The sequence below is a fragment of the Elephas maximus genome, chromosome 25 (genome assembly GCF_024166365.1).
Source record: "Elephas maximus indicus isolate mEleMax1 chromosome 25, mEleMax1 primary haplotype, whole genome shotgun sequence".
NCBI lineage: Eukaryota > Metazoa > Chordata > Mammalia > Proboscidea > Elephantidae > Elephas > Elephas maximus.
This window is the reverse complement of record NC_064843.1, coordinates 46,407,446-46,431,747: the sequence shown is the minus strand read 5'-3', so window position 1 is coordinate 46,431,747 and position 24,302 is coordinate 46,407,446. Positions and strand designations below refer to the sequence as shown.

Below are 24,302 nucleotides of genomic sequence, written 5' to 3'. Positions count from 1 at the left end.
CCAGAAATTAAGTGAAAGCAAGGAAGGAAGGACTAAGATATCATTGAGACTAATTGTTCTTTGAAAATATTTCCAGGTAATAAAAAGAATGTCTAGATTTGTAGTGGCAGTGTAATCACTCAAAATTATACTGCACCAGATTCAGACAATGGATCATCATGAAAGCCCTGGAAAGATTACATCTGGTTTCCTGGCCTTTCTTTGCTGTGTTTAGATTGGTCCCTAAATCATAAATCAAGGTTTGTCTGACCACTTCTATGTATTTCGCGCGTAATTGTTGTGTTACTTGTATCTTTAACAAACCAGTGTGCTGATGTTAGTTGTGTCTTTAACAAACCAGTGTGCTGATAGTTCCTGTGTAAAAAAGATTGAGCTGCTCAATAGGCATTAAGGTGCATGTTTATGCAAACCCTCCAGTGTGTTTAGACCCAAGTTTAGAACCACACAGATTTTTGGTGCTTTGTCATTGCATATTTCTCCCATTACATAGTGACTTCCTGTGCAGATGACAAAATGCATTTTCTCAACAAAATTATTTTCGGCGAAGCTGTTTTGGTGACTAAGTTTCTCAGTTTTTTTTTCTCTTGAATGAAATGCGCCTTTAAAAAAACAAAAGCTGCAGGCTTTTTGAACACGTGATCCTTTTTCTCTTCCCTCCTTCTTTAAGAACATAATCTTGAGAACTCTATTCTCCTTTTCCAGAAAGGAGAGCTATTTTGAGAAAAATCCTTTGGACCCAAAGTGGCACATTGCTTAATTGTTCTGCTCAAACCTGAGTATACGGGCTGTCCCATTGGAATTGTTATTCCGAAGAATAGACATTTGATGCAAACAGTTAATGTGCCTGGCTGCTAACTGAAAGACTGGAGATTCAAGTCTACCCAGAAGTGCCTTGGAAGAAAGGCCTGACAATCTAATTCCAAAAAGTCAGCCAGCGAATTACCCTATGGAGCACAGTTCTACTCTGACACACATTGGATTACAATGAGTTGGAATTGAGTTAACAGCAACTGGTCCCCCCATTGATAACTAGCATTTCGTGTCTTCCTTTGTTTGCTGTCTTGGTGGTAGTGGTATTGGTTGTGCTTGAACATAATCCTCAGACCCATTATGGTTTCCTTCCTCGTCAAGCCTAGCATAGTGAACTTTAGTTTTACACGATCATTCAGCACTTTGTGTGTATCACGTTGGTGGACCTGATATTAAACATTTGGAGGCTATTTTAATAATTGGTCAATTGTGCCTTCTCAGTTTTGTGTAACCTGTCTCCTTCCTCATCTTCATTTTTGTTTTGACATTTATTTTTGCTTCTAATCTGAAATCAAGGAAGCTGGGGAAATCCTGAATAAGCAAGCTTATAAAACATATCTAATAGTCATTAAGTATGTGGAGAAGGTGTTACTCTAACGCAGTTTAATTCCTTGACCTTAAGATCCATAGGAGATGAATGCAGGGGCAAATGTGGCAAAAGTACTTGTGACCATCTCCAGGGGGACACCAATAGAGAACAACAAATTCATCAGCAGGACCTGGTTGGCAATTAATTGGCAAGCTGTGTGCCAACCACTACCCACCAACCACCTATGAACAGCTTCTCCCCTCCATTTTCCTAAAGGTCTGATTGCTCACTCTGTAAGACCAATCTAATTAACTCGGATAAGTGCTGGTGAAAGAAAATATCTACCTCTGTGTCCTCAGGAATGGTTTACACAATAAGCAAGGTACACACAGGCTTACGTGTGCTTACTTACTAACCTATAGTGCACGATTTCCCCTGTTTTGCACCATTTGGCTGCTAACCAAAAGATCGGTAGTTTGAATCCACCAGGCACTCCTTGGAAACCCTCTGGGGCAGTTCTACTCCGTCCTATAGGGTCATTATGAGTCAGAATCGACTCAATGGCAACGGGTTTGGTTTTTTTTTTTTTCGGTCTGAGAGGGCAGGAAGTAAGAAGCAGACTAAACATAAATGATAGAGATGTTGTACGAAATAGTCTTCAATTAGAGATCTGAGGGGGGCATGGGCTTAGTATCCAGGCCCCTACAATTTAGGCCCACAACCGTTTCTGATTTTCTCTTCTCTGCATCTGGACTACCTGGATCAGAAATAAACACTTTCATTAAGGCTTGATGTAAAGAGGAACTCTGCCAAGCTCTTGGAGTACAATTGCATTTCGCACTCATAGGGAGGATTCTGGCAGCTCATGCTGCTTTGTAAAGCACTCATTGAAGTCTCTGGAGTACATTGGAGTCTAAGATTTGTATCAAGCCCAGAGGTAGCTGCATTCATATCTAATATGAGTTTATGTAAACATCAGTAGCCAATTACAATTACTGTAGTGTAAAAACTGCGTTAACCCTCTATTTCATGGCAGTTTGGAGAGACAGAATCACGCTAATTTATGCCAGATTATTGAGGACCCTTGTAGCATTTCTCTGCTCTAGGGCATGTCATTTCACCGTATTAAGAAGATCCATTGTGGGTAGACCTCAAGGTAACCTATATTCTGTAAACCAGAATGCATTAACATTTTCCATTAGCCCATAGCCCCTTTTGTGTGTATGGGGGAAAGTAAACAATAATATTAAAATCATTTACTTCCATCTTATTGTATTTGCATGCAGTTATATTGCAAATGGTAGGGCAGAGAAATAAAAAAGAAAACTACATAGCAAAGTTTTTTTCATTTTTCTCCCAGGCATTATTGGTCAATGGCTGGACATTACAAATGCTGACAGCCCTTAGATTACAAATGCTGGCTCTGTAGCTCCCTCTCTGGAAATCTGTAGACAAGTTTAGGTGGGGAGGAGGTATTTTTGTTGTTGCACTTCTTAGATTATTCGCTGTTATCTTTCGTCTGGCTCTCCAAAGGGGTGTATATTTTGGGGATGCATAAATTATCTTCTTTGATATTCTCTAGATATCCCTGGAGCCCCTCAGGGATGCACACAGTTTACACACTCCAATGCTGACCCCAAAAGTTGATAGTTTGAGGCCACCCAGAGGCGCCTCAGAAGAAAGGCCCAATGATCTACTTCTGAAAAATCGCCATTGGAACCCCTGTAGAACACAGATCTAGTCTGACACATATGAGGTTCCCATGAGTTGGAATTCACTCAATGGCAATTTATTTAAATATATTTTTTGATATAGGCTCTAGCAGGGTTTTCCTTATCCTGGAGAAAATTGCCCTCTCCTTTAACAGCTTTCTTCCTAAAGTTAATGAGTATTTGACACTGTATTTACAAGGGAAAGAGGAATGGATTTCTTCAGCATCAGAACCATTGCAGAGGAAACCTGAGTGTGTAGAAGATTAACGAACAATGATATTAAGAAATCCAGGTTCTTGGCTTTAATGATTCCCAGTCCATCTGTGTATAATCAGACAAAATTGTATATATATATATAATACCTATATATGCAAATTAAAGCTATCTAGGACTTCTTTTTCCAAATAGTGTCATGTTCTCATCTTTACAGTTGCGTAGCTTCAGAGTTTACACAACAGACATTCACAAACATTGTCTCAATTGACTATTCAGCAATGCTATTAAGTGGGCAGAGCAGTGTGGCTACAGCCGTGTTGCAGATGAAATATCCCTCCTGGATGGCAAAGCTGGTACTGTAACCCAGGCCTTCTGACCCTCAATCCATTATATCCTATTGCCTTCCTGAGATGTACATATACATCTCCTAGGTCACACATATGGCTCCTTATTAGATGTTTCAAAGCCTGAGACCTTACTAGTGTCTCTTGTAGTGGTAATTGTGTGTGTGAGTGTGTGTCATATGTATTTTCCTTATAAATACATTACAGCTGTCTTTAAATAAAGAAGAGAAACACATGTCAAAGATAAAATCTGAATCTATTCAGAGCATTTAATGTTTAGATATATCTTAAGGACCATAAAAGAAAAAGTGAATGGAAGTAGGGATATAGAGTCCTTGGGTGTCATATGGAGACAATGGCTACTTGATGTTGAAGTCTCTAGGATATACTGACTCTTACTAAAGCCAAGAAATTAGACTTGGTTCAACATTAGGGACCTTGGTATGAGCAAGAAGAGCTGGTCCTCGTCTTTATAATAATATCACCTCAGAGATGACCTCATTTTGTCAAGAGTTGCGAAAATGTAACACGCATCAGAGTTTTCTGTACGGTACCATAAATAGCTGCAAGATGGAAACTGGACTTCATAAAGCTGACCCTTGTCCTTTGTGAAATGGTTTCTGAAAGTTCCTGCTTTTGTGAACAGGAGGTCAGAGTTTCATTATGGAAAATGGGTAGGGAGAGAAAAAAGGACATAAAAAAAATTGTGCTTTCAAGCATTAAAACCAAAAGGGTAACTCTAATTAGAACTTCTTAACAAATTCTGGCCATACTAGGTCATTTATAAAACTTAAAATTGTGTAATTTTTGTCCCTGAAAGAGCAGTGTGAGGTAGAAAGGTGTCTTTTTACCTCTTAGGCAAAGATGATATTTAAAATATTTAGCAATTAGTGCATAGAAGGGTTTTGACCATTTAGAAGAGATGCTGACTTCTGGTGCTCTAACAAGGCTCTGGATGCTGCCAGCGCTGCCTACCTTTAATCTTTTAGTTCCTGGATTGTGGGGAGGTCCAGACAGGGTGATGGCTCATAGAGGCACATTGGGACATTAAAGGGACTCAACGGGAGGATATACTTCAGAGCAGTGGTTATTTTCCAATTGTAATGGAAGTATTTCGGGACTTTAACAGGCAGAATGGTCAAAACTGGTATGTACTAACTGGACCTAAGACCTGTCTCTAAGGAAACAGACAAAATTGTGATTTTCTGTCTGTTTAGTTCTTCAAGACTCTAGGCTCCTTTAACTTATTCTAATATAAAACTGTGTTGAAAGCAATACGGTACTTCATCAATATTTTCCTTTATTACAGCAAGTAATCACATGTGAATGGGGGTCACAACGATGGAAAATATATGCTCCAGGGAGCGTGGAGCCTTCTGAGACTTGCTCCTAGGATTTCTCCTGGGAGTAATCTCTTAGGCTCACTGATAATACGTCAATAAAGATGCTAACATTCTCCCTACGTCCAGGAGATTCTCTTGGGAAGATTCATTAAACTGACAAATATTTCTTGAGCCTGTACCATTGCAAACAATGGTAACGTAGACTTGGGGGGCAGGGGGGCATTAAAAATTTCAGCCCCATATGATGTAACAATAGGAAAATAAACATCAAACACCAATAACATCAGGAGTCATTTGTGTCAGAGGAGACAAACTCAGGAGTTAGACAGCATGGACTGGCCTTGCTTCTCTCTGGATATGCATACTCAAGTGATTTGGGTAAAACACTTGTGAGGGCTGAGACCTCCTACAAGTTACATGGCTTAGCTGAAGTAGTTATTTGTGCACCCTTTTGTGGCATTTAGAGCCCTGGTGGCACAGGGTTTAAGAGTTCAGCTGCTAATCAAAATGTCGTCAGCTGGAATCCACTAGCTGCTCCTTAGAAAACACATGGGGCAGTTCTACTCTGTCTATAGGGTCACTATGAGTTGGAATCCACTTGACAGCAATGGGTTTTTGTGGCATTTAAATACCTTTGTGAAATGTCTGTAAATATTCCTTATGATGTCAAGGAAATCTTTTTGAAAAGTTTGAGTCCCTATCAACAGAGCCACTGTTAGCCTCTATGGGGCCTTTGTGTAAACTAGAAAAAGGTGCTCTATCATCTCAGTGGTCATCTTAGCTGGACCCCTTTGTGCAGTCATACTCTGCACCTATGGTTTGTGGCAGCCCGTGTGCACTCGTCTCCAAGTTTCCATGCCTTCCCAGAGCTGTTGGCATGACAGTTTCCCTCAGGCATGTGGCAAACCTGCTGCCTTGGACATCATGGCCTGGAAAAAGTGGGGGGAGTACAGTTATCTCTGCTTGGTATCATGTAGTCTTTTGGGCACCTGGGAGTTTGAGAATGATTGATTGTTGCCCTGGGGGAGGGGTCAGACATGCTGGGTTTTAGTTCCACTTTGCTGCCCTATGGTCCTTTTCAGAACAAAATTTCTTTGTAGTAAATTGACAGAGGATTTGACCCAAGCAACCATTATCCTTAGTGTTCCCTCTGAACAGCAGTAGATGACCTGCAGCTATTTTCCTTATTTCCAACCCCTAATGAAAATCAGACATTGGCCCAGATATTCATATGTGTTATTAATAAAATATATTTTTTGGACAATATTTTGTAAGCCATCTATTTCTATGAGAGAAATTCTAAAAGGAGCACTTGGAGGGACCAGATTAGTGATCCATAGACAAGATGGCCCCCAAATCAAATCTTTATCTGGCCTGTCACTTGGAGAATATGGATGAAAAACACCTTAAAGGCTAGGAAAAGTAACATTTATAGGGACAGAATTTAGAGCTTTACTATCAAATGATAATTAAAAACCAAACCAGTTGCCGTCCAGTTGATTTTGACTGTTTAAATGTCAACGTGTGATCCTAGGAATGGTAGCATCAGCATTACACGGGAGCTGGTCAGAAATGCAAATTCTTGGGCCTTGCCCCAGACCTAATGATTTGGAAACTCTGGAGGTGGGACTCTTTGTCATCTGGCATTCGGCTCTTTGCTAAAGTATTAGAAACACGGAAGATTTTTGTCCTCTTGAAGCATTTTTACAAACAAATCTCATTTGATTCCCATCATCACCCTGTGAGTAAGACTAGGGCAACTACTTTTACCCCTATTAGATATATGCAGACACTGGATAAGCTGAATGATAGGGGATGGTATTGTCAGTTTCATATACTGTCATGGATTGAACTGTGTCCCCCCCAGATATCTGTCAACTTGGCTAGGCCATAATTTCCAGTATTGTATGATTGTCTTCTATTTTGTCATCTGATGTGATTTCCCCATATGTTGTAAATCCTATCTCTATGATGTAATGAGATAGATTAGTGGCAGTTGTATTGATGAGATCTACAAGATTAGATAGTGTCTTCAGCCAATCTCTTTTGAGATATGAAAGAGAGAAGCGAGCAGAGAGACATGGGGACCTCATACCACCAAGAAAGCAGCACTGGGAGCAGAACGTGTCCTTTGGACCTGAGGTTCCTGAGCAGAGAAGCTCCTAGACCAAGGGAAGATTGATGACACAGACGTCCTCCAGAGCTGGCAGAGAAAGCCTCCTCCTGGAGCTGATGCCCTGAATTTGGACTTCTAGCCTACTGGCCTGTGAGAGAATAAATTTCTCTTTGTTAAAGCCATCCACTTCTGGTATTTCTATCATAGCAGCACTAGATGACTAAGAAATATTATTTATCTGTTAGCATATTCTAGATATGGCATATGAACATCGTATCCATCTCTCCGCCACTAAATCTGACTCCAATTTTGTTACCTCTTTTTGGTAGAAAACCTATAAATCATGTTCTTTCAAGTCCTCTAAGGCAGTTGGTTAGATGACTCAGTCTAATGTTTCATTTATTTGCATGTTTCTTATTACCTTGCCCAGAAGGATTTTTTTTTTTTAATTGTGCTTTAGGTGAAAGTTTACAGCTCAAGTTAATTTCTCATATGAAAGTTTATACACATATTGTTATGCGACACTAGTTGCAATCCTTATAATGTGACAGCATGCTCCCCCTTTCCATCCTGGGTTTCCCTTGTCCATCCAACCAACTCCTTTCCTTTTCTGCCTTCTCTTCCTGCCTCTGTACAGCAGCCACTCATTTGGTCTTGTGTATCTGCTTGAACTAAGAAGCACCCTCTTCACAAGTATTATTTTGTGTTTTCTGGTCCAGTCTAATCTTCATCTGCAGAGTGGGCTTCGAGAATGGTTTTGGTTCTGGGTTATCAGGGCATCCAGGAGCCATGGCTTTAAGGGTTCCTCCAGTCTCAGTCAGACAATTAGGTCTGGTTTTTTTACGTGAATTTGATTTCTGCACCACGCTTTTCTCCTGCTCTGTCAGGGACTTTCTGTTGTGCTCCCTGCCAGGGCGGTCATTGGTGGTAGCAGGGCACCATCTAGTTCTTCTGGTCTCAGGCTGATGGAGTCTCTGGTTCATGAGACCCTTTTGTCTCTGGGGCTAATATTTTCCTTGTGTCTTTGGTTGCCCAAAAGGGTTTGAAGTAACAGCTATCTACCTGGGATACCTAAAATATACCTTTTGTAAAAATTTAAAAGACAGCATAAATAGTAAAATATTAATCATGAATAATACCTTGAAAAATAAAATTAAAAACAATTAAAGAGGAAGAAAAAAATTAAAACTACTCACAATTTTCCTGTCGATTGTTAACATTTAGTTTAGGTTCATATACAAATAATTACACATGTCATTTTGTAGACTGTCTTTCCTGAATATATCTTGAACATCTATGTCCAAATATATATTTTTATCATATTAGGTTAATGAGTGTATAAATTTCATTTTATATATGAGCTATGGTTGAGCTATGGCTCCCTAAGCCTGGACGTTCAGGTTACCAGGTTTTTTTCACTCTTATATATAACATATCTTTGCTTATTTAACTCATTTTTATTTTCAGAATCAATTCAGAATCTGGAAAGGAATGAATATTGCTAACTTTTTAAAGACTTGACTTTATATTGACAGATTACCCTTGTAGACACCCTTACCCCTTGAACTGCAATATGAAGGCTTGGGGTAGAGGGATGCCAGGCCTATCTTGATATTGCCCTTTCTTCCTCAGCTTGCCGGTCGCTGGAAACTGGCATGATGCTGAGCTCCTGGGCCACCTCCTCAATTGAAGAAGTGGCAGAGGCTGGTCCCAATACACTTCGCTGGCTGCAACTCTACATCTACAAGGACCGTGAGGTCACAAAGCAGCTGGTGCGGCGGGCCGAGCAGATGGGCTACAAGGCTATATTTCTGACAGTGGACACACCTTACCTGGGCAACCGCTTCGATGACGTGCATAACAGGTTCAAGCTGCCACCACAACTCAGGTAGCTGTGGGTCTTTGAACACTGGGGCCCATGAGCTGGTTTTCTGACTCTCTTTAGTCTTCTCATTAGCCAGCTTCAAAGGTCTTCTCCAGTGTCTCTGTGGGAACCCTGAAGGAATTAGATTTTCACAGAAATATTGGTAGCAAAGTATGGTTGGAAGAGATCTTGTCTAGGGATGATAGATTATGGGTTTTAAAGATAGCTTTATTGCTAAACAATCACATAATCTCCAGCAAATCGCACCCTTTGAATGGGTGTCAGCTACCTCAGCCGTAAAACATAGGTAAGAATTAGCCATATACTTGCAAGAGTCAAATAAATTTATGTACCCAGAGTGCATAAAGGCCTTTAGAAAGTACGAATTGCTGTATAGGTGGAAGATAATTTAGCATAGGCAATAGTTTGTTTTATTGTGATCCTAATATCCTATTTCTTTGTTGAAATCAAAGAGTCATCTTTTATTTTTATTTTTAATTGTATTTGGAATAACTGGAGCTGGGTAGGTTGAAGAAAGATAAAAGAATGGAGACTAAGGAAGCCACACGTTTGATCCCTACCTCATCTCCTTTTCAGCAACATTACTCTTTTATTGTGATTAATCCCTGGATCAAGATTCATTCATTCATTTATTCATTCACTCATCTTAAATAAAATATATCAATTCATCTAAAATTGAATTATAATAGTTATCAGAACATCCAGACTATTTAGTGAGAATTATTGTCCCTTTCCTTGTAGTATTTTAGGCTTAGAATCATCTCTAGGCAAAGCTATAAACCTAGTGGAGTTTATTGAGAAAACCCCCAACTTTTCTAAGCTATAGACCCCATTACCCCATTGTTTTTTGTTCCTCTGGTTCCCAACAAAATCTGTTCTTAGATTGTTCATACCAATGTGTGACCGATAAGTGACTGATAGCCTTCAGATTTTGACCAGGGATCAAAATCTTACTTTAAATGGAGGATATTTTGATGATGGAATTCCAAAGCTTCTATCAGAGGTTGTGAGAACATAAGGGATGGCTCACTTGGATCCTAGACCTCAGTCCACACAGACCATTTCTTACTTTACCTCTAAGTGTAAAAAAAAAAAAAAAAAAGTGTAGCCCTTCTAAAATATTCAAAATCTAAATACAGTAACTCAAAATCAAATCTGTGTTCCATGTAAGGACAAGAAGGTTGTCAGAAGCCAGAAATTTCATATATTTTATAATCAGAGTGAGGCATATCTAAACCACCACATATGTCCATATACAGTCTTGTATAAGTGTCACGTGTTTGACATGAAACTTTACCATATATATCTACATGAGCACAAAACTATCATGCATAAACTCTTGCTGTTGAATCAGGTATAAATTAGCACTGTAGTGGTACCTCTATGATTCTTTCAGGTCTAATGACAGAAAATAAATGGACTCTCCCTTCCAGGCCTGCCAACAAACCTGTTCCACATATCCCATACACAGGGTTACCTAAGTTCCCTGTCTCTATGAGAAAACAAAAATAAAAACAAAATCCCTGACATATTTCTATACTTTGCCAAATTTATAAGGGAGCAGAAGCCTTCAAGTTTCCCAGATATGAAGTCTGAATTCACATTATTTCACTATTTTGATGATGTAATTTTTTTCTAAAATAACTAATTTCTCACTATCTAGGCTTCTGATAGGAAACATTCCTCATTATTTCCCCTTGACTATTTGGAAAGGAATTTGCTATCCCTTTTCTTTCTCCTCTTCTTCCTCCTCTTTCCACTACCATTACTACTAAATAATATACTTTTTTTTTTTTTAAACTTAAGAAACATTTTCTTGCTCTGAATAACAAAACGTGTTTCACAGAGTTATCTATCTAGAGGATGGAAATGACAGACTTGCTAATTCTGGCTGGTGAGTCTTGTTTGTTTGGTGCCGGGGCCACTCCAAGAAGAGCGGGAAGGTTGATTTGCTTTTCCTCTTTTACTTTGCTCCTGGGTCCTTGCCCAGCTGACGTGAGGGACCATGAGACAAAGGCCCCTTTCAGCTGATGGTGTGCACAGGAGTGACCGTGGCTCCCAGCTTGTCACATCTCCCATCTGAAGATGATCAAATAATGAGCAACACATCCAGGTTATGGGCAACACAGGAAACACCCCACAGTGGGGTCACCCCAGTGCCCCAGAGTGCACACTGGTGTTGTTTGTCCTGGTGGACTTTAGGGCGGGCCAGTGCTTTCTGGTCAGCTCTTCCACAGCCCACATCCAGTTCTCGAAGGCAGAGCTCACTAATGGGAGGCCCAGGCTTCCGCTCGAGGCCACATACACTCAAAAAACTAATCTGTTACAGCCTGATATGAAATCAGGTTTCTTTCCACAACTGACCTGACTCAGAGAAGGTGAAGCCTGGCTTTTCAGAAGTGAGGTTTGGCAGGCAAGAGAGGCAGGAAATCCAGAGGAGAATGAGTCTGTAAAGCAGTGGCTCCTTCCAGACCTTGCTGCCTCCCTGCCTGGGTGGGGGCAGGGTCCTGATTCTTGGCATCTGGGACCAGAAAAAGTTCAGAGGTTTGCTAGTTTCTACTTAGTCTGTATGTAAAACGCATGTATGTGTATACTTTATAAATGGCATGGAGGTGCCTGAAACCTGAAGGAGAGTAAGGGGGTCCTCATCTGCTCTCATCAGTCAATAGAATGATTCCTGGGGCTTTGAAGCAAGGGCCTTTTCCTACCCTGTACCTCAAGGAGATGGTACATTTACCCTGGGTTGAAATTTGGCTTTACAGGGCCATGCTGGGGAGTTTAAGGAGAAGAAATGTGATTTTGAATCATTGACTAAGATCAAGGTACATCATGACACCTACCCTGTCTGTAATTTTCCCAATGACATTTCTTAAGCCCTGAAGTGATTTATGAATCACAGAAGCCAGAGTAGATCACATTAAACAGTCAGATCAAGATACTCCTCCATTCCAGGCCACCAATGGCTTCCCAGATACCCTCACAATGTAAGTGGCCAGCAAGGCTTTCCATGAGCAGGCTTGTTACTTCTCTGACACCTGGCCCAGCCTGCAGATTCGCTCACTTTTCCCTAGCCACACTGGCTTCCCTGCTGCTCTTCCAAGATGCCAGGCATGCTCAAGCCTTAGAGCCTTTGCATTGGCTGTTCCCTCTGCCTGTAAATTCTTTGCCCGAATCAACATGTGAGTAATTTCCTCGCTTCCTTTACACCTTTGACATTAAAGATGAAGCACATGTCTCTATATTGGGAAACCAGAATAGAAATGAAAAGTAGATATCAAGATATAGACATAATATCAGAGAGAGAGACGAAGGAGGGAGGGAGAGGGAGAGAGAGAAAAGGAGAGGGAAAAGGAAGAGAAAAAGAGGGAACGAGAGAGAGAGAGAGAGATTTGTGAAGGAGGACTTGGTGCATGACCTACTAGTCTCTAAATTTTTCATAAGGAAGACATTCACATTGATACCTGCAGTAGGCAGAATAATGGCTTCCCAAAGACGTCCAGGGAGCCCTGGTGGTGTGGTGGTTAAGAGCTCAGCTGCTAACCAAAAGGTTGGCAGTTCAAAACCACCAGCCACTCCTTGGAAGTCCTGTGGGGTAGTTCTACTCTGTCCTATAAGGTTGCTATGAGTTGGAATCGACTTGATGGCACCTAACAACAACAACAAAAAAGACGTCTGTTCTCTAATTTCTGTAATTTGTCAGTATGTTACCTTACATGGAAAAAGGAATTTTAAAGATGTGTATATATTAAAGACCTTAAAACTGAGAGATTGTTCTGGATTATCTGGGTGGATTTAAATTAATCACAAGGGTTCTTATAAGAGGAAGACAGGAGTGTCAGGATCTGAGCATAGAAGCAGAGATTGGAGAGATGTGGTGCCATGAGTGAAGGAATGCAAGTGGCCTCTAGAAGGTGGAAAAGGCAAGAAAACAAATTCTTCCCTAGAGCCTCCAGAAGGAACACAGTGTGCCAAAATCTTGAGTTTAGTCCAGTGAGACCCATTTCGGGAAGTCTGACCTCCAGAACGTGTAAAAGAGAATGTGTTGTTTTAGGCTACGGAATTTGTGGACATTTGTTACAGCAGCAATGCTGTTGTTAGGTGCCATCAAGTCGGTTCTGACTCACAGCGACCCTAGGTACAACAGAACAAAACACTGCTTGGTTCTGCGCCATCCCCACAATGAGCCCATTCCTGCAGCCACTGTGTAAATCCATCTCGGTGAGGGGTTTATGCACTAGTATGGCCACAAATCCTAAAGCACAAGCATGTAATAGGTGCCCAATAAGTAATCGCTGAGTCAGTAAATAATAATTTATGAAGACATAAGGTTTACCCGATGTAACAGAACTAGTAAGAAGTAGGAGCCCTAGTGGTGCGGTGGTTAAGAGCTTGAATGCTAATCAAAAAATCAGCAGTTAGAATCCAACAGCTGCTCATTGGAAACCCTATGGGGCAGTTCTACTCTGTCCTACAGGGTCACTATGGGTCAGAGTCAACTTAAAAGCAGTAGGTTTATGGGTTTAATAAAAAGTAGAATGAGGGTTTAAATTCAAACCTAAACCTAGGCCCTAACCTTTCTTCTAGCTTTCTGTCCAGTCACATTGAGGAAGGAATTGTCGGGGCTATATTATCAAAGAATTGAAGGCTGGTAGCTCATGTGCGGGATCTCTGGGTGATGCAAAAGGTTACAACACTCAATTGCTAACCTAAAGGTTGGGAGGTTCAAGTCCACTCAAAGGCAGCTTGGAAGAAAAGCTCTGTGATCTGCTTCTGAAAGATCAGCCCTTGAAAACCCTCTGGAACACAGCTCTGCTCTGACACACATGGAGTTACCCTGAATCGAAATTGATTTGATGGCAACTGGTTGGTCCATGCGTGAATCCCTATATATTATGAATCTTTTCCTGTTTCTCTCAATCTCTCCTCCTCCCATATTGTGATAATATCTTGGAATCTACTAGTTTTCATTTTATGTTTTGGTCTTACAATATAGAGATTCGTAGCTTTATCTTTAATGTCACATTATCAATACTTATTATAAATAATATGTATTCTCAATGGTACTCATCATTACTAATATTGCTATTGGTTATTTTATGATGTTTAACTTTCTTTGGTAGTTATTACTATTTTTATGATGCTAACTTACTAAGATACAATAATTTCTGTATTAGATTAAAAAGTATATTTGAAGGATGTTTAAGGCACAATGAGTTCTTTACAAAGAAGAAATTCTGTCCCTTGCCTTTAGGTCATTAAACAAATCAAGATTCTGAGAATCAAGTCCTATGTAATCGTGTTATTATTTAGATGTTGCCCCTTTCCTTCCTTACGAAACGGAATACTTTGGTTATCAGAAGCGGCTTTTAGAGTTTTTTATGTATATGTCATAATCCGAATAAAAATGGCATTCATGGAGATTTCTTTCAGAGCCACTGTAAAACACTCCATCGTGGGTCTCTGTCAAGATATCCGAAAACTTTTTCTTGGCTTCTGGCTTTGAACAAAGTTTGAGAGTAACAACAAGGCTTCATTGTGCCCTGAAATTTCTGTAAGGCAACATTCATTCAAGTGTTGATCTGCATTTCACCATCCAAGAATAACAACAGTTATTTATATAATTTTATCCATGTTTCTGTTTTTTCCTATCCATTTCACCCTTTCACCCCACCCCTGCTGAAACACTGTAGCTTGTTTCGGATGGGGGTGGGGGTGCTGGGCAGAGAATATACACATACTGATGTTTTTCTATTTTTTTCTGGTGTTGGCATGGAACAGATAGACTGAGCCTTTTTCTTATTAACAGTATGACTTAAATGTTTGGAATGTACTGGTCACTTAGTGTCATTTTAAAGAAATAGACGAGGGCTCCGTAATAAAGATATGGTTATTGACCTGAATGTTAGCTTAATTCAAGTTAGGGTGACCACAGAAGACCAAGGTCTGTGATAAAATGTACAGCCCTAAGTGGTTTGAGAAACAGAAATGCCCAAGCATTTCAGCTGAAATCACTACCCAAACCTACTAAAACCCGTATGACTCCCAGTAGAGCTGGAATTTTCTATGATCTTTAATGGCCACCTGAGTCCATGAAATTGTTCAATACCCATTGAGACAACTTTTCCCATGACTTGAATAAAATTATGTGGGATATGAAGGTTCATGTCCTTGTGATAATATATGATACCCAAGATATATGGCCAGCTTTTTTAGCTTAAAGTCCCTAAAATGTAAAAAGCATTAAACATAGTTTTGTATTAAAGGAAATCTTATGATTTTGTGCCTATATACTTCAGGTTTATGTAAGAATTTTGCCAGTCATGGCTACAAGATTTTTTTCTCTGTTCAATGGCAAAGCTGGTGGATGGGAAGAGAGAGTTAGGACCAAGTGAGAGATCGATAAGACACCGATAAGAGAAGACTGGCTAGCAGGACAATTTATAATGTCCAGAAGAACAAGGTGAATACAGGTCATTGTCGTTATTAAAATGTATCCCATTAGAGAAATGAAGCCACAACAGGAATCAGGGCTGTAAGCAGCTAAATCAAATTGGTGGCACCATTGTGTATCCAGATGAACACCTCCTGGGTAGAGGTCAGAAGTGTAGACAGGATAGACTTAGCTCCTATTTTGGGGAACTGATAAGATTTTTGTCAGGATATCAGGATATTAGACCAAGAGTAAAGATTTCAGACACTGGATGAGCCAGTAGCAGTCTAAACTAGGTTAACAAAATTATATATTGGGAAAGTCAGAAACTCAGTGGGGTCATGTCTTGGTTTGGGTTCCCCTAGAAGCAGACCGTGAGTCAGTGATTTAAGCGCATTTGCGTAGTGAAGAGAATACTCATAGAGGAGCTGGGAAGTGGGGCAAGCAAGGGAAGGCAACAAACAAAGGGTATGTTATCAAGAAGCTAAAACTATGGGCAACTGAAGCTTAACCCTGTTGGGAAATTCTGGGAGTTTGTGCAAAACACATGCCTCACAGCTAGTCTACCCAGGGGGTGAGGAGACTGGAGTATTTACACACCAACATCCCTGATCCTTCCAGTCAGTTGTGTGGTTAGTAAATCAGGCTCCAGGAGCATGCAAAAGCCACAAGCAAAGAAATGAAGGTGCTGATAGCTGGGAAACTCATGCCGTGGTTAGGATTGTCTGGAAGTTTGAATCAGCAAATGAAAGGCCTCAGAGAGAGCAAATAAATGGAGGAGGTGAAGGCAAGAGTTGACAGATCATCTACTGGAAAGCCCTCCCTCCTTCCCTCCATGCCCACCATGATCGCCACCATCATAATAGCAGGACCGGAAAAAGAATCTAGAGGCAACAGACAGAAGATGGTAACACATGTTACTGCAGTTTCGAACTCCTCTAAAATTTTCCTCAAGGGCTTTTGAAGGTTTCCTGAGATCAAGTGCAATAGCCAGGATGCAATCGGGATCTGAGCATAGACAAAGAGATTAGGAGTCAAGAGACCCAGCCTAGTGCCTGGAGGCCACCATGTGCTAGCTCTATGCTTGAGAACGTCTCATTCTACCACTCCATTTTTATCTTCTATGTGAAATGGGAATCATAAAGTATCAATTTTACTCCCTAAAAGTTAAAGAAAACATTGTGATAATATTGGCATATGAAGCTCTTTGTAAATTATCATCATTATGATTAATTTGCATTGCTGACTTAAAATAGCATCAAGCTTACTGTCTACATCCATAAACTGGCTTAAAGAGGAAGAGATGTTTGAACTTAGCCACATATTTTTCCTTTAAACTGATGCATATAATCATAGCCTAAGATGTAAAATAAACTTTAGGAGACCAAATAAGACGACTAGATTATCACATTTAGCCTGGAGTCCTACATCAAAACATAGAAAATATGCATGCAACCAACCTATAGATGGTTGAGGAATGAACAGTCAATTGATTTTAACAGGTAAGCCTTTGTTTTTTCATTAAAAAAATTGTTTTAAAGATATGTCTAACTTTCTCATTAAGAAGTTTCTCATTTTATGTGTTTCTTTATTTCAGAATGAAAAATTTTGAGACTAGTGATTTAGCATTTTCTCCTACGGAAAATTTTGGAGACAACAGTGGCCTTGCTGCATATGTGGCTAAAGCAATAGACCCATCTATCAGCTGGGAGGACCTTAAATGGCTGAGGGGACTGACATCCCTGCCAATTGTCGCAAAAGGCATTCTGAGAGGTTGGTTTTTTTTTTTTTTCTTTAAGTCTGTGCTGATTCTATGATCCTATGTGGATATGGTCATGCTATTTTTTAAAGGAAAATAATTAATCAGGAAAAATTAACACTAAAATCAAAAGGGTTATTCAATCTCCTGACATATTGTCATTAACTCATTTCCTCCGTCAGTCACTAAAAATGTGCCTTTGGGATATCATTTCAACTCTCTGGTCCTCAATTTCCCCTCCGGTCAAATGATGGAATCAGGCTGTGATTTCTGAGGTTCCTTCTAGCATCCATAAGCTAATAAATTTATGGGATTTTTTTTTTTTTTTTAAAGAGAGGTTCTGTCTCTCAATTCTTCCTTTCCATGTAAATATTTCTTCTTCTTAAGTAGTATTCTTCAAGAGAGCTAGAAGCTACCTTTGTTAAATATTGGGATACCATTGTCTTACGTCAGAGTTGTTGCTCAATCAGAGAGCTTGATAGAATGTCATGACTTCATTGCTTTGGCTGAAAGCTTAAACTGTTGCTTTCAGGCCAAAAAGATGTCCTAAATATAATAATATTACAACCATACCTGTTTTAAGAGCCCTCTCTCTGTTTTTCCCTAACTCTTCCAGCTTGCTCCCACCGAGAACTAATGGCTAGGACAAATTTTTGAGTGCTGTGAATCCCATATCACCTCTATGTAGAGAACAGTTGACTGTTGCTGTTGTTAGGTGCCGTCGAGTCGATTCCGACTCATAGCGACAATAGAACGAGTCCTGAGCCATCCTTACGATCATTGTTATGCTTGAGCTCATTGTTGCAGCCACTGTGTCAATCCACCTCATTGAGGATCTTCCTCTTTTCCGCTGACCCTGTACTCTGCCAAGCATCATGTCCATCTCCAGGAACGGATCCCTCCTGACATGTCCAAAGTATGTAAGACACAGTCTCACCATCCTTGCCTCTAAGGACCATTCTGGTTGTACTTCTCCCAAGACAGACTTGTTTGTTCTTTTGGCAGTATATTCGATATTCTTTGCCAACACCACAATTCAAAGGCGTCAATTCTTTGGTCTTCCTTATTCATTGTCCAGCTTTCACATGCATATGATGTGATTGAAAATACCACGGCTTGGGTCAGGTGCACCTTAGTCTTCAGGGTGACATCTTTGCTCCTCAACACTTTGAAGAGGTCCTTTGCAGCAGGTTTACCCAATACAATGCGTCTTTTGATTTCTTGACTGCTGCTTCCATGGCTGTTGATTGTGAATCCAAGTAAAATGAAATCCTTGACAACTTCAATCTTTTCTCTGTTTATCATGATGTTGCTCATTGGTCCAGTTGTAAGGATTTTTGTTTTCTTTATGTTGAGGTGCAATCCATACTGAGGGCTGTGGTCTTTGATCTTCATTAGTAAGTGCTTCAAGTCCTCTTCACTTTCAGCAAGCAAGGCTGTGTCAACTGCATAATGCAGGTTGTTAATGAGTGTTCCTCCAATCCTGATGCCCCGTTCTTCTTCATATAGTCCAGTTTCTCATATTATTTGCTCAGCATACAGACTGAATAGGTATGGTGAAAGAATACAACCCTAACGCACACCGTTCCTGAATTTAAACCAATCAATGTCCCCTCGTTCTGTCTGAATAACTGCCTCTTGATCTATGTAAAGGTTCCTCATGAGCACAATTAAGTGTTCTGAAATTCCCATTCTTCGCAATGGTAACCATAGTTTGTTGTGACCCACACAGTCGAATGCCTTTGCATAGTCAATAAAACACAGGTAAACATCCTTCTGGTATTCTTTGCTTTCAACCAGGATCCATCTGACATCAGCAATGATATCCCTGGTTCCATGTCCTCTTCCAAAACGGGCCTGAATTTCTGGCAGTTCCCTGTCCATATACTGCTGCAGCCATTTTTGAATGATCTTCAGCAAAATTTTGCTTGTGTGTGATATTAATGATATTGTTCTATGATTTCCACATTTGGTTGGATCACCTTTCTTGGGAATAGGCATAAATATGGTTTTCTTCCAGTCAGTTGGTCAGGAAGCTGTCTTCCATATTTCTTGGTATAGACTGGTGAGCACCTCCTGCGCTGCATCTGTTTGTTGAAACATCTCAATTGATATTCCATCAATTCCTGGAGCCTTGTTTTTCACCAATGCCTTCAGAGCAGCTTGGACTTCTTCCTTCAGTACCATCGGTTCCTAATCATATGCCACCTCTTGAAATGGCTGAATATCGACTAAGTCTTTTTGTTATAATGAAGCTGAAACTGAAGAAAATCAAACCAAGTCCACGAGAGCCAAAATATGACCTTGAGTATATCCCACCTGAATTTAGAGACGGTCTGAAGAATAGATTTGATGCATTGAACACTAGTGACCGAAGACCAGATGGGTTGTGGAATGACATCAAGAACATCATCCATGAAGAAAGCAAGAGGTCATTGAAAAGACAGGAAAGAAAGAAGAGATCAGGATGGATGTTAGAAGCGACCCTGAAACTTGCTCTCAAATGTCGAGCAGCTAAAGCAAAAGGAAGAAATGATGAAGTAAAAGAACTGAACAGAAGATTTCAAAGGGCAGCTGGAGAAGACAAAGTAAGGTATTATAATGACATGTGCAAAGAGCTGGAGATGGAAAACCAAAAGGGAAGAACATTCTCGGCGTTTCTCAAGCTGAAAGAACAAAAGAAAAAATTCAAGCCTCGAGTTGCAATAGTGGAGGATTCTATGGGGAAAATATTAAACGACGCAGGAAGCATCAAAAGAAGATGGAAGGAAACAAATGACTAGGACATTATAATTCTCAGATATCAAGCCTTGGGTATTAAGGACTTTGCTTCTCCAGCATCCATATATATTCAAATCCCACAGGGAGAAACCACTAACTATAACAATTTTGGAGTGTAAATGTGTTCACCCACAAAAGTGTTTTCTTGTCTTTGAAAAAATTTTCATTTGTATGATTATATAACTGCCAAACACACACACACACACGTGCACACATGTGCACTCATACACACATATATTTAATTTTATTTTAACTGAAATGTTTGAGTAAGTGGCTCTGGGATGAGAGATTCTATTAACTTATCTCTGGGTCTACCAAGGACTTATAATCAATACTTTTTCATAGGATCTATTTGGATATGTGTGAGACACATGGCCACTATAAGCACTAAGCTTGTCGCCTACTTTAGCTGTTTAATCTTTATGAATGCAGAAGTGATTTGGGGCTGACCTAGAGCAATGGCAGTGGGGGGAATGAGAGGAGTAACTGAATTAGAAAGTTAACGTAGTTTCCTGTATCTAATTCATGCTTATCAAGAAGCTGCCCAGGGCATCTGGCTTGCAAACACCAATGAAGAAAAAAATTTTAGTCTAAGTTATAGATTGAATTGCATCCCCCAAGAATATGTGTTGGAATCCAAACCTCTGTATCTATGGACGTAACCATGTTTGGAAATAGAGTTTTCTTTACTATCTTAGATCATACCCAAGTAGGGTTAATTTGAAGTCTAATCACTTCTGAGTTATAAAAAGAACAGATTAGACACGCATGGGGAAGACAGACCCCACGTGAGTGTTGCCAAAGAACCAAGGAACCCCAGGGACAACCGATAAAGAAGGGCACCAAGACCCTGATTTGGACTTTTAGTCTCTAAGACTGTGAGAAAATAAATTTCTGTTCTTTAAAGCCACCTAGTTGTGGTATTTCTGTACATCAGTAATAGGTAACTAAGACAGTCTAGTCCCATATTTTCTTCAGTTAGAGAGGGAACAAATAAAATAACAAAGTCATTTTTTTAACTGATTTTTCATTTTAGGATTTCTGGTGTATATCATTTTATACAACTTTGTCCTGTAAGATACGGTAAAAGTCCATTGAGTTAGATTGTACGACAGTGTGTTGTTTTGTTGAAAAATACCTTGGTTTCTTGAACTGAATTCTGTTATCATCTCATCTAGGACTATCATTACCTCATTTTTCTTCTCATTCAAATGACCCCTCTGGCTAGTTTCTATATACCTTCCTAATACCTTGCACACAGTCAATGGCCCAAGTGCTTATTGAATAAAACCTCTTAGATAAAACTGTATGATCCTACATAATTAGAGAACACGCTCAAGCAAGAGAAAGTGAGATGGGGGCATTTGACATTTGAAAGGAAATAACTTATTTATACATGTATAGTTTACATTATCTAGTTTTTCTGTAACTATTTGTTCCATTTATTTAACAAACAAACATCATCCCTATGACAACAACTGCATCAAGTAACACATATGCTCAATCTGGATATGGGGGTGGTAGTTGGGGGGGATGTTCTGGGAAATCCAGCTTTCAACACTTCACAGATCTTCAGCCAAAGTTACATGGATTGACTGGGAGTCACCCATCCTCCTTCTTTTTCCTTTTACCGGAAACGTGCAGAAAGATGAAACTATGGGCAACTGGAAAGATCTAAATGGAATACCCCTCTCTTACCACCACTTCAAGAATTGCATTTTAATCAATGCAAACTGGAATGTAAGATGTACTTTCTTGCTGTGGTTACCTTCTGCCATTGAAGAACGAACTCAAAACATGTATTTGAGATGGAATTTGGCCTTCAGGAGAATTTGTGCTGACAGACGAATAGCCTTATGAGCAAAGGCATAAGGATTTTTAGAGTGTTCCCCCCCGCCCCCCGCAAACTAGACTGTCTCACTTCCATGTGGTTTTTGTCTCTGAGAAACTGTTTTCTAATTAGCTCTTTTCCCATATAACTTTATTCAAGACAGTCTCATAGAAGATTCACTCAATGTTCTTGAATTGTGTTCAAAACTGCTGCCATGTATCTAGGATTTAGTTACAAACTCTTGTAAGTGAGCACAAAGTCTTAGGTCAAAAGCACCAGATGGTGAGGGTAAATCTCGAACACTGACATTTCACTTTGATATTTTAAACTAAATATGGAAAGAATGTATTAATAATATAGCAAACAGTGCTATTGCCTGTAGGCTATTTTATCTGACAATCAGTCAACATATTGACTGGTAAATTAACAAATATTGAACACCACGTTAAAAATCCTTGCTGTTGAATGGATTCCAACTCATAGCAACCCTATAGGACAGAGTAGCACTGCTCCATAGGGTTTCCAAGGAACGGCTGGTGGATTTGAACCTTTGGTTACCAGCTGAGCTCTTAATCACTGTGCCACCAGGGCTCTGAAGTAACAGATATGGGATTCAAATCCAGGCAGTCCGGCTTCTGAGTTCAAGCTGTGAATTAGTCACTGTCCGAAAGTATGACAAAGGTGGGGAATGAGTAGGGACATACTAAAAACAAGGAAATTAATTGAATGTCTGTTTGAGAAGCTATTGAACCAGCCAGCAGTCTTGTCCCCCTCTCTTAGCTCGTGTGAAAGAACGGACATGTTTCAGTTACTACTTAATAAGGAAGTAGACTGATTCTCTTTACAGAAATACAGGCATGGCAGGTAAACCCTGTGAGTGCTAGCTCGCATTTATAGTATGACAGGATACTGTCCTCATTCTGGCATTGAAGAAGTTCTTGGCCCAACAGCCTCTCAACTGACACCCCCTACCTTGTCTCACATGCAGCTCCAAGACAGAATTCCTACTCTGAATAGGAACTGATTTACAAAACTGTCCAAGAAGCCTACAACAGCTTCCCAAACCTTTCTTCCTTAAATAGAAATGGAAAATTTAGTATAACTAGGTGTACCAGGAACATCAAAACATAAAAGACCAAGATAAATGTATAGAAAAAATGGCCTGCGGGAAACATAAAATAAGAATGAGAACTTGAAAAAACCCCAAATGATACTCTGAAAAGTTGAAAATATGTTGTACTTAAATAAGAAGTGTATGCCATGAAAAGAAAATCGGAGTATAAAAAAAGAGCTCCCAAAGATTAAAAACACAATTCCTGAAATTGAAAATAAATTGATTAAATGATTGGGCAACAGAGTTAATGACATTTCTCCCAAAAGGTAAAACAGCAACAAAGACAACATGACAAACAGAAAGAAAATATGGTTAAATGAATGAGAGACAGGAAGACCGCTTTAAAAGGTCCAATATCCAACTGATAGGAGTTTCAGGGAGAAAAATCAGAGAAAGAGTCTGGAAAGAAATTATTAAAGACAAAATTTCCAAATATTGAAGACACGAGTCATTAGATTGAGAACACAAACCACAACTAATGACACTTCTTATGAAATCTCAGAACACGGTATCAAGAAAGAAAACAAACGTAGTGTCTTAGTCATCTAGTGCTGCTATAACAGAAATACCACAAGTGGATGACTTTAACAAAGAGAAATTTATTTTCTCACAGTCTAGTAGGCTACAAGTCCAAATTCAGGTCATCGGCTCCAGGGGAAGGCTTTCTCTCTCTGTCAGGTCTGAAGGAGGTCCCTGTCGTCAATCTTCTCCTGGACTAGAAGCTTCTTTGAACAGGAACCCCAGGTCCAAAGTACATGCTCTGCTCATGGCACTGCTTTCTTGGTGGTATGAGGTGACCCTATCTCTCTGCTAGCGTCTCTCTTTTATATCTCAAAGAGATTGGCTTAGACACTGTCTAATCTCGTAGATCTCATCAATGTAACTACCACTAATCTGTCTCATTAACATCGTAGTGATAGGATTTACAACACAAGGGAAACCACATAAAATGGTGGACCATCACACAACACTGGGACTCATGGCCCAGCCAAGTAGACAGATATTTTTGGGGGACACAATTGAATCCAGGACACATAGGAACAAGTTGCTTCCAAAAGGAGAATCAAACTGCATCAGTCCTCTTATCAACAACAGTTGGTACGAAAAAACAATGGAGTAATGTTTTCAAGGTTTTCAGGAAAAATTATTTTTCAACCTAGAGTACTATACACAGTGCAACTGTCATTCAAATGCAAGAGCAGATATTAAAGTGTGTGATAACTTTACCTCTCGTAAGTTCTTTTTAAAGGAAGTTACAAAGCAGTTACTATAAGAAATGAGAATATAAAAAAAATGAGGACATACACAGCAGCGGATTCAACCAGGCTGAGTAAAAAGAAATCTCAGGATGAAAACAGTCTGCAGGCCTTGAAAGTAACTCGAGCGGAATAGAGCAGGAAGGCTCCAGGGCTTGTCTCGTGGAAGAAAATAG

At 39.8% G+C, this 24,302-nt stretch overlaps 1 protein-coding gene across 1 annotated transcript in view; it reads left to right on the top strand.

Moving 5' to 3' along the window:
• The window catches only part of HAO1 (hydroxyacid oxidase 1), a 63,769-nt gene that overhangs the window by 25,259 nt on the left and 14,208 nt on the right, over positions 1 to 24,302 (top strand). Inside the window, exons 3-4 of the mRNA XM_049869969.1 lie at positions 8,703 to 8,958; positions 16,983 to 17,158. Coding sequence (XP_049725926.1) covers positions 8,703 to 8,958; positions 16,983 to 17,158 — 432 coding nt within the window. The remainder of the gene's footprint in view (positions 1 to 8,702; positions 8,959 to 16,982; positions 17,159 to 24,302) is intronic.